Source organism: Setaria viridis, chromosome 7, assembly GCF_005286985.2.
Source record: "Setaria viridis chromosome 7, Setaria_viridis_v4.0, whole genome shotgun sequence".
Classification (NCBI taxonomy): domain Eukaryota; kingdom Viridiplantae; phylum Streptophyta; class Magnoliopsida; order Poales; family Poaceae; genus Setaria; species Setaria viridis.
The window spans coordinates 33,666,429-33,682,402 of NC_048269.2; the positions used below are offsets into that span (position 1 = coordinate 33,666,429).

Sequence of the window (15,974 nt, forward strand, 5' to 3'; positions counted from 1 at the left end):
GAATCTGGGCCATGGTGGCGGAGTGGCTGTCAGCGCCAGCAATCCACCCAACAGCTTGGCAACGGGTAGATACGCTGCACCACTGGTGGCTGATGAGAGTGGGAGCAAATTCCTGCTCTAGGAGAGGCATGCGCACTTTAATCATGCTAATTACATGGACGATATGGAGAGAAAGGAATATGAGAATATTTAACGGTACGGAGTCTACTATCAACATGATCTTTGAGAGAATCAAAGACGAGGCCGTCTTGTGGATTATGGCTGGAGCGAAACATCTCTCCGCTCTTCTGACGCGATGCTGATTGCTGCTGAGTTCATTCTATTGTTTTGTTTATTGGTTTAGTTTTTTCCTTTTTGCCTTTTCCCAATTTTGATCGTTTGCATTTATCTAGTCTGGACTTCTTCTTTTTAATATAAGCGGCAGCTCTTCTACCTGGTTCGTTAAAAAAAAGTAGCGATAGATTACAATGATGATTGGTACTACTAGGTGCGATCCATCAAAATATAATACAAACTTGCTCCCTACTTTATTTAATCTACTGCACTGCACCATGTACATACTAGATTGTTACAAGCAGCCAATTCTGTCACGTGCGTGCCACTATTATTGTTCCTTTATTTACACAGGGCAGGGGTCATTTTTCATCCTTTTGAGATTGGAGCTCTAGCATCCATTTACATTTTTATATATATGCATTAGAATTTAGACCTTGGTGAATGTAGTTATGCACCAACAATGTACTCTGTCACTACGTCATCATATGCTCTTTTTTTTTGTTGCACACAATGGCTACTTGTTTCTTGCTTTTGCTCATGCTCGTCCCTACGCTTGGCTCTCTTTCCAGGGCTCTCAAGATTTGCCCCAACAAAGAATAATTATTGGATCGTAATGCCAACGTTAGAGTAAGCACGTCATCCCTGCCTACGTAAGTGAGGACAGAAAGAGCGACCAATGTAATGTCGGATCCTCCCTAGATTTGCACCCCACCCTTTTCCCCATTCTTTCATCATCATGCATGTTGCCGTTAGTTTGCCTGTCGTTTATATACAATTTGTATGTGCACTCCCCTTTCCACACGCAGAGCATATAAAAATCCATATGTAGCGCGTAACTTTGCTGCTGCTGCTTCAATTAATTTCCCTAAAGAGGCTGAGTAGTACAGCACTCGTGTACCTTCCGTGCAGATTCAATTCCACTCATGATTACTTTACTTGCTTTTGATTTCCCTCCCGGAAATGGGTATGCTTAAGGATTTGACACACCTATAATTGCCACTTCATCTTGGCCAACTATCATTAACATGCACAATCCCACAAGGTAGGTGTGGCAAAATTTCGGTTTCACCTCTTCGTTCCAAACGTACTGCACCAGTTTCAGTTTGCTTTAGTTATCACGTCAAGCTTCACCTCTCGATTCTTCAAGCATCAAGTAAATCGGCACACATGGTACATACAAAAAGGCTTTCTTCCTTTGATGAAAGGAAAACTTTCAGGTGGCGAGAAGATCAACCTAGATATATAGTGGGAGATAAAAACTAATTAGGGGATGCTTGATTTCTGTAGTCACTACCGTATGTTCTCTCATCCTGGAGCAGCGTGCGTTCACATGATAAAAAGTGAGACCGGCCTATCGGCGTCCTGCATGAGCGAAATGCCACACAAGACCTCAGGGATATAGACTGACTAGGGTTCATGCATCTACACTCAAGGATAGACCACAACAAAGCCTGGTCTGCGATGTCTAGCTAATAGCTGGTACTTGGTCAATTCAATAAAGCGTACGTGAAAATAAACAGCACAAACAACTTGCAAGTTGCATGGGCCAGTACATTTTTTTTAAAAACTGCAGGCCCCATATATCGTTATAGGATTATCTTAGCCTATACTCTCTCCATCCGTTATAAATTGTATGTTGTTTTGGATTTTTCTAGACACATAGCTTTGCTATGTACCTAGATATATGTTATATCTAGATACATAAGTAAAATTTATGTATTTTAAAAAAAGTCAAAACGACAAATATAGTTTGAAATGGAGGGAGTACTATATATTCTTAGTGTACAATACTGTAGTATATAATGTACATACATTCTCCTGCATAGCTAGGTAGACACGTAGTGCGGATCGGAGCATCCTGACAGCAACCTATGTATTGATTAGAATCTTAGACATGTACTCTAGCTATCATATATAGCATACATTCCATATGCATATAATGCAATGAGAAATTATACGGTTGTTGTCAGAATGAAATTAAAATGAAGGTCCCATCTCATTTGCCAGTTATCTTTCGATTCCACAGGTGTGATTTTTTTAATTTGAGAGGCCAAAAGACCAATTCATGTAGAGTATTTAAGATTTGAGTGTTTGAAGTGCTCAAACACACATATAATTTATGTTGATGTACCATACCTTTTGCATTGGAATTAAGTTTGTTTGTTCGTTAGTGCGCAATAGTGGTCGTGGAATATATGTTATGAAATACGTAGATGAGAGTATTTGCCAATGAAGGAGCCTGCCGTAGTCCAGTCCTGATTCTTGGCCTAAAAATCCATGGGAACTCAGGAATGATGCTTGATTTTGACATTTTTTTTAATGGTAACAGACGTTTGGAATTTTAAAAAAATTGGACAGCTCGATATACATTCCAATAGTTAAGTATCGATCTTACAACTATTGTTTCCGCATGTTTCACAGTGAATGTTGCATAAAACATAGTGTTCATGTTGCGGCGGGAATTTTCTATCCCAAAGTTGAATGATGTAGTCATTTTTTCGCATATATTTCAATGTTGCAATTATAGATTTTCGATATTGCATATGTTTTGTTTGATGTTGCAATGGAGCGTCCAATGGGAAAATTCCCATCGGACGTCCATGCGGTAGCAGTACTTTTTTAAAAGAAATTGGCAAGAACTATGCCTTTCATTAATATACGAAAATAGAATTAATGTTTGATTTTTGACATCAGATGGTGTTTGTCATGCTTACGTGCGGTCAAAGTTGCAACTCCAATAATCAAAAGCCAACGCGCGCGGATCCCTCACTAGATTTCCTTTCCCCTCGGTCCTTTCCCTCTTCTACCAGCTACTTTAATTTACTTGTCGTCCAATATATATAGGATCAGCAGCCAGCACTTGTTTTCCACACGCGATGTGCACACATATATGATGACTACCTCTCGCGTAATCCTATAGTTTCTCGTTATCTTAAAACAAATATAAACTAGCTTTCATAAAAAAAAACCCTAAGTTTTGTTAAATTTTAGCTAGTAGACCTTGAAGCTGGTGCACAGGACAAAAAGCTCCGGATCATCGAGAAGGCCATCTCCAGCTGATGCTTCCTCTATCTGCGCCACGTCCCCTGCAGAATATTGATCCCAGGACTCGCCGGATCGAGATGCATCGAAAGGGAGAGCAGAAATCTCGAGTGGAGGCGGCAGCAGCACTGGCGGTTGTTCTTGCTTGATATTATTCATGGCGGCGCCGGCATGGCCATTATTTCGAGAACTGATTATTGTTACTCCCTCGCTGCTGTTGCAGCAACCTATTAGTGCAAGATCGTTACTACTGCCGCTGTTATTGGCAGCTGTGGTGGTGGTGAAGTTCTTGCAAGTGTGGCCGTTGTTGTAGGTGACTTGGAACATGGGAGGGTCACTGTTACAGTCCTTCTGCTGGACGTGCTTTGTTGCCAGGCAACCTGTGTCGTCCTTGTAGGTGCACCTGAAGTAGCTCCTGGTGTAGCTGGTGCCGTTGATCTTCTTCTCGCCGTATTTCCTCCACCCGTAGCCATCCTCGTAAGGCACGGTGGTAAAGTTGACCCATGATGATTTTTTGCCTTCCATCATCACCGATGATCTGGCAAATATATACTGTAGTAGTCAGTAAAGAGGCCAGTTACACATGAAAATCGAACAATGTTAAGTTAGGAAGAATTATAAACATGGCTAGTCGATCGATCGGGCGGCACACACCTTCTTCTCTTGCCGCTTCTTGCCGTGCTGGTCACTATTGCTTGGGAGTCGGCAGATGCTGGTCTGGGCGGTGAGATTTGAGGCTCTGCAGCTTTGACGATTCTTGGTGTGACTGAACCAGCAGCAGCAGGATGTTGCTTCATGACGGAGAGCGCGAGGTTGAGGGCTCGCAGCGCGTCGCTGAGGAGGTTGTGCGCCAGCTGGGTCGTCGGCTGATGATGATGCGAGGAGGAGTAGTGGAGGAGGAGAGGGTGCTGGATCTTGATGCGCTCGTACACCTGCGCCACCTCCCTCACCGCGCCCTCGCCCATCGATCAGCTGGTTATGGAGTTGGACTGATGAGTATTAAGCTCATGGTCTCGTGCTTATATACACGTGAGCTTCCAATATCTGGGTAGACCACCAAGACGCGTGAAGATGCCCGGAACCTCTCTGAACCTGCTTTAGTTTTCTTCTGAAGCTGTGCTACTGCTACGCACACACAACAGGCTCAGTCATAACCAAAGGTTTCCCGGCGCCCCTAGCTTGGTTCCTTCTCAGAGTACGTTGACGACGCGTACGCAGTCAAGTGGATCGACCCACCCAAAATTTGAGCAGAAGAAACTAATGATCATATCGTTCCAACAAATACTTCCAAGTTCCAACCCCTGCGCACGCGTGCTGACAACTGACAAGCCGAGAGCAGTCGGAGTCGGAGTCAGAACTGCAGGCTGCAGCTGATGATGGTCCTGCTCCCCGTTCACAGGAGCCAACTTATTAGGTATGGTTCAGTACTAATGATATGATCGATCAGGTTAATTGCAGATCCTCAATGCAAGGTGACGGGTAAACATCATATTCATAGGACCAATAATGTAACACTACGTGTTCAAAATCTGTGAGTATGACCCAGCCTCTCGGATTTTGACGCACCACATCACTTCTCTTACAAATGCACACAGTCGCCCACTGCCTGCTACGATTGAGATGTACGTACGATGAGCTAGGTTATGACCCACCGGAAGGAAGAAGTGCTATCGGATCGTAATGCTTACGTGAGGTTAAACCCGTCATGCATGCCAACGTAAGTGACGGTAGAAAAAGAGCGATCAATACACAGTTGACAGTGCAAGCTACTCCAACCACAGGTCGGCGATTATCCTAGCTAGATTTGTTCCTCGATCACCCTTTGTGTCTCTCTCATATATCTTTTTTTCCACACGCAGTGCATATATACAGTATATATCTTAACTTTCTGTACCTTCCGTGCATATGTACATGGATTGACAAATAAAATAAATGCATGGGAGACTCGATGGGGGTTGCATATAATTCGAATCGGAAGTTTATGTGTACACGTGCATGATGCACATACCTTTTCTTTCTTCTTTTGATGAAAGCAAAACTTCATCAATGCTTTCAGGTGGAGTGGCGAGCACACTAGGGATTCAGAGATGAACAAATTAGGGCTCCACTAATGCGTGTGTGTGCTTCGATCGTGGCGCACCGTGCTTTCGCACGTGAAAGTGAAACTCATCTTGGATGGAACGCGCCACAAGACCGACATTCTATGGGGGTGTTTGGGAGCACTCCACTCCACGAAAAATTGCTCCACTCCACCAACTCCGAAAATTTCGCAGCCAAACGCGTCTAGCTCCAGCAACTCCGGCTCCAGGAAAAAGGTGGAGCAAGGGGGTAGATCCACGTTTTTTGTGGAGTATCTCAAGGGGTGCTCCAAAAACTCCCTTTACAGACCTCCTCGTGGAGTTGGTGGGTATTTACCCACCATTGCCACTCGTTACACACATACCGGTTCGATTCAATGAAAAGAAAACATCCCGTCGCCCGACTTGCCGTGCCGTCCCTGCCTCCCTGCCGCTCGCCGCGCCGCCCCAGCTTGCCGCGCGCCGCGCCGCCCGCCGCTCGCCGCGCGCCGCGCCGCCTGCCGCTCGCCGCCCCGCGCCCGCTCGCCCGCCGCTCGCTACGCCCCGCGCCCGCCACCCGCCTCGCCGCCCCGGCCTGCCGCGCCTGCGCCCCACGTTGCCCGCCTGCCGCTCGCCGCCCGCCGCGCCCCACGCCCGCCGCCCGCCGCTCGGGAGAAGAAAGGAGAAGAAAGGAGAAGGAGAAGAAAGGAGAAGAAAAGGAGACTGACAAGTGGGACCCATTCACATGGGTATAATAGACCATTCACAACAAGTGCTAATATTTTTGGAGCTGGAGCACTGCCATTAGCCAAACACGTGTAGCAGCTCCATATTTTTTTTGGAGTTGGTGGAGTGGAGCTAGAAAAGTGTGGAGCTGGTAGAGTGGAGCTGGTTTTTCTGGAGTGGAGTGCTCCCAAACAGACCCTATGTCCCAAGCATCAACTCATAAGCAATCTGCAAGCAAGTTAATGGATGGGAAGTTCCTTGACCTCCTTTTGCCAGGAAAAGGGCACTTCGAGTTTCAGTTTCCTGAGCTACTCCTACATCTACATAGTGGGCACTTCAGAAGCCATGCCAGGTGCCAGCCAATCAATGCCACCGCCCCCAATATGCTCTCCCGCTCCAAGCTGCATGTATCAAGCATGAAAATTCAGTACGTAATAGTACGATAGATGTCGAAATGTAAGCAAACTGAAGAAAACAAATCCTAATGCAAGTTCCCCAAGCACTTATTGGAACATTTGCAGAGACAGGGGGCAATTAAGTTTCTTCACAAGAATGTTTTACAGGTAATCAACTAAACATAAATCTGAGAATAACTAGTATGACATGCTGATCAACCAGCAGTTTATTCAAGCAAAAAAAAAAAGGCTATGCCAAAGGACCAAGTATTGTATTATCAAAAGCTGTCAGGCAAAGACATCTGTTTCAAAAAGGCATAAACAAGAATCAGCAGTAATATCATGCATGAAATGCAGTAACAAGCATTGGTGGATGCACAAAATAGAACTACACTTTCAGGTCACAAATGTTATGCTGGTCTGAAAGTGAAGCCATCATATAAATATTAAGAGATGACTGAAATATTGCAAAAAGATTCAGAGACGAAACTGACACAGCATTTCCTGCTACAAGCTGCAACTTTGTCTAGATATTGGCCAAACTGAAACACCATTATTACTGTATTTACAAGTATCTACAAAGATATGAACATAAAAGAAAAGACTGTCAGTTATAGGCCTAGCCTAGCTTTACAGGGGTCCTATAACTGTTGGTACTGCTGTTCCATTCCTCTGGTCCATGAGCTCAAAAGCACCTTCTTCTTCAAAATATGCCTTCTCTTTCCTCAAGTCAGGAGAGCCACCTGGGGTTTTCTTCTATAAAAGTGTTGGCAAGCTTAACAAGCAAACTACTACATCAGTAAATATGCCTGTACCAATAATAGATTCATCACTTTGTTGCACGGTTTGGGTGGTCGTTTTGGCGCTCTGCAGGGTTTCGGTTGGGGCTGAAGATTTGCACCAGGAGCAACAAAGATACTCTCGTCCTTTGTCAAGTTTCACCAAAACATTATTAGGAGCTAAAAATCTATGAGAGTCATATAATGCCACTACAACATGGCAAACTTCATAATCAATGGATCAAAAATCTCCATATGCTATGGGAAATTTCCCAAATAATTTTAAGAGCTGAAGTCAGTAACGGAAAGGAGCTGACAGAGTGAGGTTGGCATCAGATATCCTGCCACATGTGAATAACTAATCCAAACGTCAGCACAAATCCATGTGCAAGAGAACAGGTAGCTCATGCCCTGGCTCTACATTTCTTTACATTGCAATTTTGGGTGGGGGTTGTTCTTGTCCGTTCTGGTTCGAGGTGGTTTATAGCAGTGGCTGGGGTGAGGTGGGCAGAAGACTGCAAATTGTCACTGCCTATGCGACCATCAATCACCACCCAAAATTCATAGCAAGGAAATGCTGGAACAGCAGATCAGAGATTTGACAGTTCCCAAATCCCCATTGCAAATGGCTTCATAATCTTTCATGCCCAATTTCACCTCAAACAGTCAAAAGTGATTGATAGCAGATATTGAACAGCAATGGGTACTGGGTAGTGATATGGTAGCCTTCCAGAGGCACCACTACTATCAAAAAGATTTTTCCAATAATGTGGTTATAAAATTCATTAATCAACCAGCATCCAAAATTTCGATCATGTTGGTGCCAGCAGGATCAGAACCTTTATCTGTAGGCACATGCCTAGCCTTGGAGAATCTGCTGTTGTGCATAGTCTCATATGTCATGAACATTAAGAACTCGAGAAACAGGCACCTATCTATGTCCTCGTTGTTAGCCTGGGGATCATTCTCCATTTCCCTTTGTGCCCAATCAATTATATTTCTAGTAGCATCATCAAAAACAAAAGAATCTTCTCTGAGCTTCTCAGCCCACATAAGGGCTCTCTTCCCAAACCCTTGCTTGCAGAAATGAGAAAGGAAAACATTAAGTGTGATAGTGTTTGGTTGAAAAGCCATCTTAATCAGCCTGCCAGTCAGTATCATAGCTCGATCAAGAACATCACTGCAAATGCCATCCATCAATGTATTGTATGTAACTGAATTAGGATGACAACCCATAGCAGCAAGCTCATCTAACACCTTCCCTGCTTGGTTCAACATATGGTTGCTGCAGAGGCTATGCATCCAAATATTATATGTGAAAATATCTGGTTCACAACCAGCTGCAAACATCTTATTCATGAAATTCATAGCGCCATTCATATCCTGAGCCCTGCAATAAGCATTGATTATAGTATTGTATGTCACTGTGTCTGGGATTAGACCATTACTGCACATGTCCAATAAATGGTTGTCCACCATCTTCAAGTTTCCTTCTCTGCACAAGCCGTCGATTAGAATGTTGCTCGTGTAAACATCAGGAACAAGGCCACTCTGCCTCATCTTCTGATGTAACTTCAAAGCTTCAGACATATTGCCTGCCCGACAAAATGCAGATATGATGGAGTTGTAAGTAATATTGTTCGGTACAAGTCCTCTTGTTGTCATCTCAGCAAATGCCTGATAAGCCTCATTCACGTAATCTAATTGGCATAGGCCATTGACATATGCTGAGAAGGCAATAAAATCAGGCTGCAGACCAATTTTTTCCATATCATCCCAACATTTCAAAGCACGGACTGCATCACCCTCTCTGAAGGATGCATCCAAGTAGATAGTAAATGATGTGCTTAGACAATATCCCTTACTGACCATGTGTTCTACAACAAGCTGCGCCTCATCAAGCCTTCCTTGATTGCACAGCCCCATTACCAAGTAACAAAAAGTATGTGTTGAAGGTGCCAGTCCCAACTTGTTCATAATTCTATATAGTTGAAAAGCTGTGTCATGGAGTCCCTCCTTGCTATAAGCAGCGATCAACGCATTAAATCCAGCAACACTAACTGGAACACCCTGCTCAATAGCACCGCGCAGAAGCTCCCAGGCACCATCCAATCGGCCATCCCAACAAAGCCTACAGACCAACACATCCAAGTCATCAGCCGTATCTGAACAAAACATTTCACGGTCATGGACTAACTGGGCAGCATGCCCAAACTTGTAGGATCCAGCAGCAAGAATGTTGAAGGTGCAGGAATCCGGCACTAATCCCCTCACTTTCATCTCCTTATAGGCCGCACTGGCCTCATCCATCTGTCCGGTCTTTGCATATCCATCAATCAAGACATTGAAGGTGATTGTATTTGCTTTGATCCCCACCTGTGCCATCTCATTGAACAGGCTCCTCGCTTCCACCATCCTCCCCTCATGGCACAGAACATCCACCAGTATGTTATAGGTCACGACCGTTGGCTCACATCCTGCCCTGCGCATTTCCTCAAACAGTATGAAGGCGTCCCCCGACCACCCAAACAAACAATGCCCCATGATGAGGATGTTATAGCTGCACACATCCGGGACGATTCTGAACTTCTTTTCCAGGACCCCAAGCAGCCCGGAGGCGACGCGCAGCATTCCCCTGTGGCAGAACCCGAGGACCATGGCGTTGAAGATGGCAAGGCTCGGGCGCGGCCCCCTCGTGGCCATTTCCTCGAACACGTTCCAGGCAGCGCGGACCTCCCCGCTGCGGAAGAGAAGGCGCAGCAATGCCGCCAGCGCGGAGAGGCTGGGCGTATTCCCGGAGCGGCGGACGCGCGCGAGAACGTGGAGCGCCTCGGCCGCCATGCCCGCGGCGAGAAACGCGTGGAGCGCGAGCCGGAGCGCGGCGTACCGCACGCGAGCGCTTCCGCCGGTGCTTCCGTAGGAGGTAGACCAGGAAAGGAGGTGCGGGGAGACGGCCGGGAGGAGCGCCGCGAGGAGGATTGCGGCGAATGGGCGGAGCGCAGACGCCGACGCCGCGAGGCGGGAGGCGGCGGCGAAGCGGGCAGCGAGTGGGGTGGAGGAGGGGGTGCCAGAGGAGCGTGGGGGGCTGACGGCGTGAAGGGCGAGGTGGCATTGCGGGGCGGTCTTGAGGAGGCGCGCGAGTGCGAGGAGGGCGTCGTGGCGGAGCGACGCCGGCAGCGAGAGGACGCGGCGGTGGTCGGGATGGAGGAACTGCGCGGTTGGATCGTAGGAGGAGGTGGTGGTAGCCGTTGAGAGGAGGCGGTGGAGGGCGACGAGAAGAGGGTGCGGTGTTTTGGGTTGCCTCGCCGCCGCGGCGAGGAGGCGCATCTGGCGCGGCGGCGGCGGGAGGAGGAGGTGGGCGAGGGAAACGGAAACAAGTGGACGAGGGTGCTGGACGAGGCGGTCAATGGCCGACGCTGGGGTGCTGTGGCCACTCGGGCCAAGGAGCTCGCGGCGGCGGCGCGCCAGTCGGCTCGCCACAGCGGCGGCTCATAGGCCTGCAAAGGGACCTCCTTTCCTGGTCATCAGTATCACTGAACCTGAAGCACAATGGCTTCCTCTATTCAGTTTCGTCAGAGAAGGAGTAGCAGTAACGTGCTGCTGCTGCTGCTCTTGAATTCGCTTTTCCCTTTGGTTATTCTCTGAATTCCCTAGTTTACTTGTTCCGAAACACATAACAGTTGCTGAGCGAACAATGTAGAGAAAGGAACGCTTTTCCTGAATTTCTATCTCAACAGACGCACAATCACAGTTTCTTCGAGACACAATTAGTCATTGACTGCATCCGTTTGTGCAAAAGTTCACTGAAGCCACCCTAGTCTCAAATCTCCAACTCAACTTTGAACAAATTCGGACGATATTTAAGAGATAAGTATTATGTTAATATTTGAACTTAACAATATCTTGATAGAGAAACCAACTTGCTTCTAAAACTGAACACATCTTAAAACTATTACTGTATAAATCTGTAACCTTCAGTATTTCAGTAGTAGCAGAGAATGACCAAGGGACCCTGCTGTCAGGATTCAGGAATTCGAGCCATACCAGTCTCATCTCTAAACAAACAAATGTAGCTAATAAAACAAACTCCAATACCATTCTCCACATCATTCAAGCACAAAAATGTAACTTGAATATGAATGTAACTATGCAACAAGGCAGTAATATCCGTATGGGTATCTGTAGGTTGGGTCCCTGTGGTTCAGGCAGGACAACAATGTTGCCTCCCAGCACTTGACGCTCCAAACTGGCACCAAGCGGCCTCCTAGGCTCCCAGCATCTATATAACCTTCTTCTTCCATGTCAGCATCACAAGAAATGGAAGTACTCGATGCATCTGGACTGACCGATCGGCAGCAATGTCCTCGGCAGAGCACCTGCGCTGCTGGACGAAGCGCTTGCTCCTGAAACATTGTCAACCTCCAACATAAACGGACCGCTACTTGTAGGTGACGATGTGTCTGTCCACTGAAACTGGCTTGCATAGGGGTTCCTCTCTGGTTGTTGATTGCCTCTGTAAGAATGTATGCTAGGGGATTGTGGCAGAGCCGAGGATGTCAAGAACGTGGGTTGCTCGCTGGCGGTGTGTGGGCTGAAGCAGATTGATACTGCCTTTCTTGAAGATGACTGCGCTGCGGTATCTCCATTTCCTTTTAAGGGATTTGAGCTGGTGCTGCAGGTGTGATGGTTGAAATAAGTGACGGAGAACAATGGCGGATCACTGGTGTCCTTCTGCTGCACCTGCTTTGTGGCAGGGCACTTCATGTCGTTCTTGTAGGTGCATCTGTAATAGAACCTGATAAATAGAATGACACCAATTCAGAATTTTACTTCAAAAAGTGAAGGAGAAGAATTATTTGCCAAAATCATAGCTGCAATCTAACTAATTTTACTAACAAGTAAATAGCTGCATCTAAGAGCAAACACATTGTTTTACAATAACCACTATACTAAAATTAACCCCTAATTACCCACAATGTGACAGCAGGAGGCACAGTGTTGCCCTTCTTACTGCTATGATAAAAAAAATAAATTTCTCGATTCACTAATGAGTTTAATCAAAGTGAGTAAAGCCGACATAGTCCTATTAAAGTTCATTTATTTTAAAAGATTCAGCAAAACATCTTTCAAAGGCTTCTTTGCACTTTTGTTGTGCCAACTTTATTCTTCCTAACAAATTTACAGCTCTGGAACTGAACTTTGCGTAATGATCCATGTGTCAACAATTTACTTCTGTTTATGTTCAGTAAAGGGGGATGTACTTGGAATTAGAGATTAGTCATATCCTTTCCCCGCCTATCAACGTTCAGTGTACCTAAATTAGGTGGAACAGCATCAGTAAAACACCTTTGGGACCTCTTCTTCTACTGCATCCACCGCCTTTTAGAAAAATAAACAAAAGTTCCCATCTGTTAACATTCTCTTAATGAGCTAACAAGATATATGGGGTCTGCACTGCATTCCAATCACTATCCGAGAAAGTAAAAAGGGATAGCAGAGACTGTCGGCGTGCACACTAATAGTTGAAAATTGAGTTGAACAAGAAGGGTGCTAAACAAATGAGGGAACTTTTAGTTTGCTAGTGAAGTATTAGATTTCAAACTAGTTGCAGATGACAGGTAATAAGGGTGCCAACTTGTGAATTGTATATTCCTATAGGAAGTAACACTTTACAAGTTTTTGTTTGTCTAGTTGAGTTGTCAATTAAAAAGGAAATTGCCACTTTATAGGTTCTTTTCCTAGTCAAGTTGTCTATTACATAAAAACAATTTCTAGTTGACAAACATTTCTCCTTTTTTTTCAATCAATCAAGGGTATGGCGACACCTGTACACTGGCTGTTCTACCAAGCAGTGACTAGTCGACCCACACAAAATTTCATATATATGCCTTCCTTCCCCTGATATACAAACATTAGGCACACCAAGCAGTGATGTGATTTGGGGCAGCAGAAGTATTTGGCCCACAAACTGAACACAGGAATATATATTGACCAAAAGAAAGAGATTTGTTTCTATTTGTAGGCAACTTTAGATTTTAGGTATGTGAGAATTGAAGATTAATTACATGAACATGCGTGAAGGACAGCTTTGGATCCAAGCGGGAGCTAAATACATGGCAGCAGCAGGATGGCCAACCGCGAAAACAGTTGGTCCAGGACGGGGAGATCAAGCAAGTAGTTCCTAGTTAGCTAGCTCGCTTGGCACCCAGTCTCTCGGTTGAATCTTGTGCCGTATAGTCCCATAGTGATGTAACATGCGTGTGTGCGGCGACCGCAAAGGACCGCGTTGTAACAACTCCATTTTCTTCCTAATACAAAGATACACAGCTCTCCTGTGTGTTCTTGAAAAAAAAATTGTGCCCATAAAACTACCATAACATGCTTCATTTAAGAACAAAATTACAGCATTACAGATAGAAGTATGTATAGTTCATCTTTATTTATACTACTGGAAGCCAGGATAGCATAAAAGGTACTGAAAACCATGAACTCATCCATTCAAAACAAAGGCAAAGCTTGTTCCTAAATTCCAAAGATTTCAGGTAACCACCCTAAGTTCACCCAGCAACAGGTCGTTCAAATTCACTCCAGATCTAGTAATAAATAAATTGACCATTTGCGATAACTGTATCATGACAACAGTATGAGAAGTTCTTGCACTCAAAGGGGATGCATGCACGGACTGAAATGAAAAAAAAAACTTATCTGGGGTAGAAACTCAAACTGCATGGCAAGGGGATGAAGGCACAAGAGGGAATACGAACCTTGGGAAGTTGGAGTTAGAGAGCTTCTTCTCGCCATACTTCCTCCACTGGTGCCCGTCGTCATAAGGTGCATAAGTGTCCGAGGTCCAGGTGCGCTCATCTTTCCTGGCGATTTTTTACAGAACAGAGATTGAAGAAAAGGCATCAAGAAACTGAAGTCGAGCAAATTTGCAGCAGAAATTGAGGGGGCTACGTTTCCGCGTACCTGACCCTTTGCTGCTGGGTTCTGGTAGCCCTGTGGGATCCCAAGTCTCTGAGATAAGTAGGAACAGAGTCCAGAGCCATGGCAAGGATGATGAAGGAGACAAGGTCGGAGAGGACGCTGAACTGACGAAGAGGGAGGGAGGGAGGGAGTGTGGAGACGTTTCTTGGGGGAACTTGGCAGCCTGCGCTACGACACTCTGACAACCTTTATTTAGCATTAAACAACGACGGTGCAGGAGCATTCTTCAACGTTAACACGTGTCGCAGCCTCTGGAGCTCACTCTAACGGCGCTGCTGTTCTTCTTCATGCATTTTTATTTTATTATCCTTCCTTCAATTTGTTCTGCACGGTAGAACTGTAGAAGTCCTCTGAAGTTTATCCCCACCAACTACAAGCACTACTGTCCTTTGCAGTAAGAAAAATTGTTGTCAAGATTAATTAATCACACCATAGTTGACTTACTAGAATTGATATGTTCATTCTTGTATGTCGTAATTTACTATAAATCGATTATACCATAATTTAGATTAGAAGTTATCATAATTATTTAACGTTGGATGAGCTAGCCACAGAATAAGCTATTCTACAGTTGGTCATAGAGTATATTAATAAAGAGCCAGAAACTACATATCATGCTTTCTTTCAACTATGCACAACAAACCGACAGTAATAAGTAACGGAGTGAGCTGACGGAATGAGTTTGGCATCAGATAGCCCGCCACATCTGAATAACAGATGCAAACCTCAATACAAATCATGTGCAAGAGAACAGCTAGCTCATGCCCTGGCTCCGCATTTATTTACATTTCTGAAGACTCTCAGCTTGGTCTTATATTACTTGTTAAATAAAAAGGGAGGCACAGCTTTATTACACAATATTGGGTTTGGTGGATCAAGATCAATCCCACCGGCACAGGCTAGCATAGGAATCAATAAACAGCTTATAATACTTCATCCAAACTTTGACCAAGTAGTCTTTTTCAAAGCAGTCCCAACAAAGAGAAGCACAAAACAACGAAAACAATACTGTCACTGTCTCTTGATTAAGTACTATTAATTACTATGCTAATGACCTTATGGAAAGAAAACACATGCTCTGAGAGCTGTTGAAAATGACATGATCTAGATATTTCTTCCTAACTTTGCATAATGATAAAACAAAAGCACTTGACTAATTGCGAGGTGCTTCTACGCTCTTCCAAAAACTTAAATACAGAAACCTTAAAGCAACACCGCTACAAGTGGAGCAGGGAGTGATTTTCACTTTTCAGCAAGGCAGAAAGCCAGAAACACACAATTTCATTTTATTGTAACTTGTAATTAGTTTATCATTCTCACTTGTTCATGGTTTTTCTTTCCTTTTAATTGTAACATGTAATTAGTTTATTACTGTCACTTGTTCATGGGCTAATAAAGTCTGTTGGAACATGACATTAGCAACAAAATTAGTGGTATACTGATCTAACAAAATTAGCGGAATATTTAGTATATTTAGCGAGCAAAAGTATACCTTATTTAGTGCATCATCTAGAAGGCTAACTTTTGCTCGCTAAATATACTAAATATTACGCTGTCAATTAGCACATATCAATAGCAGCAATTTGTCCTTTTAATAACATTACACGATACTAATATTTTAGCCATTGAGGTTGTGGCTTAGAAGTAGCCGCATCATCTCGCGCATTATTTTGTTGCAGAATTAGGAGAGGTAGTGGACATTCTGGTGGACG

The 15,974-nt window shown here is 44.7% G+C and overlaps 3 protein-coding genes across 3 annotated transcripts; all 3 read right to left on the minus strand.

Moving 5' to 3' along the window:
• Nucleotides 1–3,180: 3,180 nt before the first annotated feature.
• Nucleotides 3,181–4,532, minus strand: LOC117865642 (uncharacterized). Its single transcript, XM_034749869.2, has 2 exons — nt 3,973–4,532; nt 3,181–3,856 (listed from the first exon to the last, which is right to left on the minus strand). Exons 1-2 carry the CDS (start codon nt 4,281–4,283, stop codon nt 3,268–3,270), a joined length of 900 nt encoding a protein of 299 aa, XP_034605760.1. The 5' UTR covers nt 4,284–4,532; the 3' UTR covers nt 3,181–3,267.
• A 2,440-nt stretch (nt 4,533–6,972) lies between these two features.
• Nucleotides 6,973–11,073, minus strand: LOC117864928 (uncharacterized). Its single transcript, XM_034748996.2, has one exon. It carries the CDS (start codon nt 10,600–10,602, stop codon nt 8,065–8,067), a length of 2,538 nt encoding a protein of 845 aa, XP_034604887.2. The 5' UTR covers nt 10,603–11,073; the 3' UTR covers nt 6,973–8,064.
• A 143-nt stretch (nt 11,074–11,216) lies between these two features.
• Nucleotides 11,217–14,432, minus strand: LOC117864004 (uncharacterized). The gene is made up of 3 exons (XM_034747964.2): nt 14,245–14,432; nt 14,040–14,144; nt 11,217–12,070 (listed from the first exon to the last, which is right to left on the minus strand). Exons 1-3 carry the CDS (start codon nt 14,322–14,324, stop codon nt 11,584–11,586), a joined length of 672 nt encoding a protein of 223 aa, XP_034603855.1. The 5' UTR covers nt 14,325–14,432; the 3' UTR covers nt 11,217–11,583.
• Between the last annotated feature and the right edge of the window lie 1,542 nt (nt 14,433–15,974).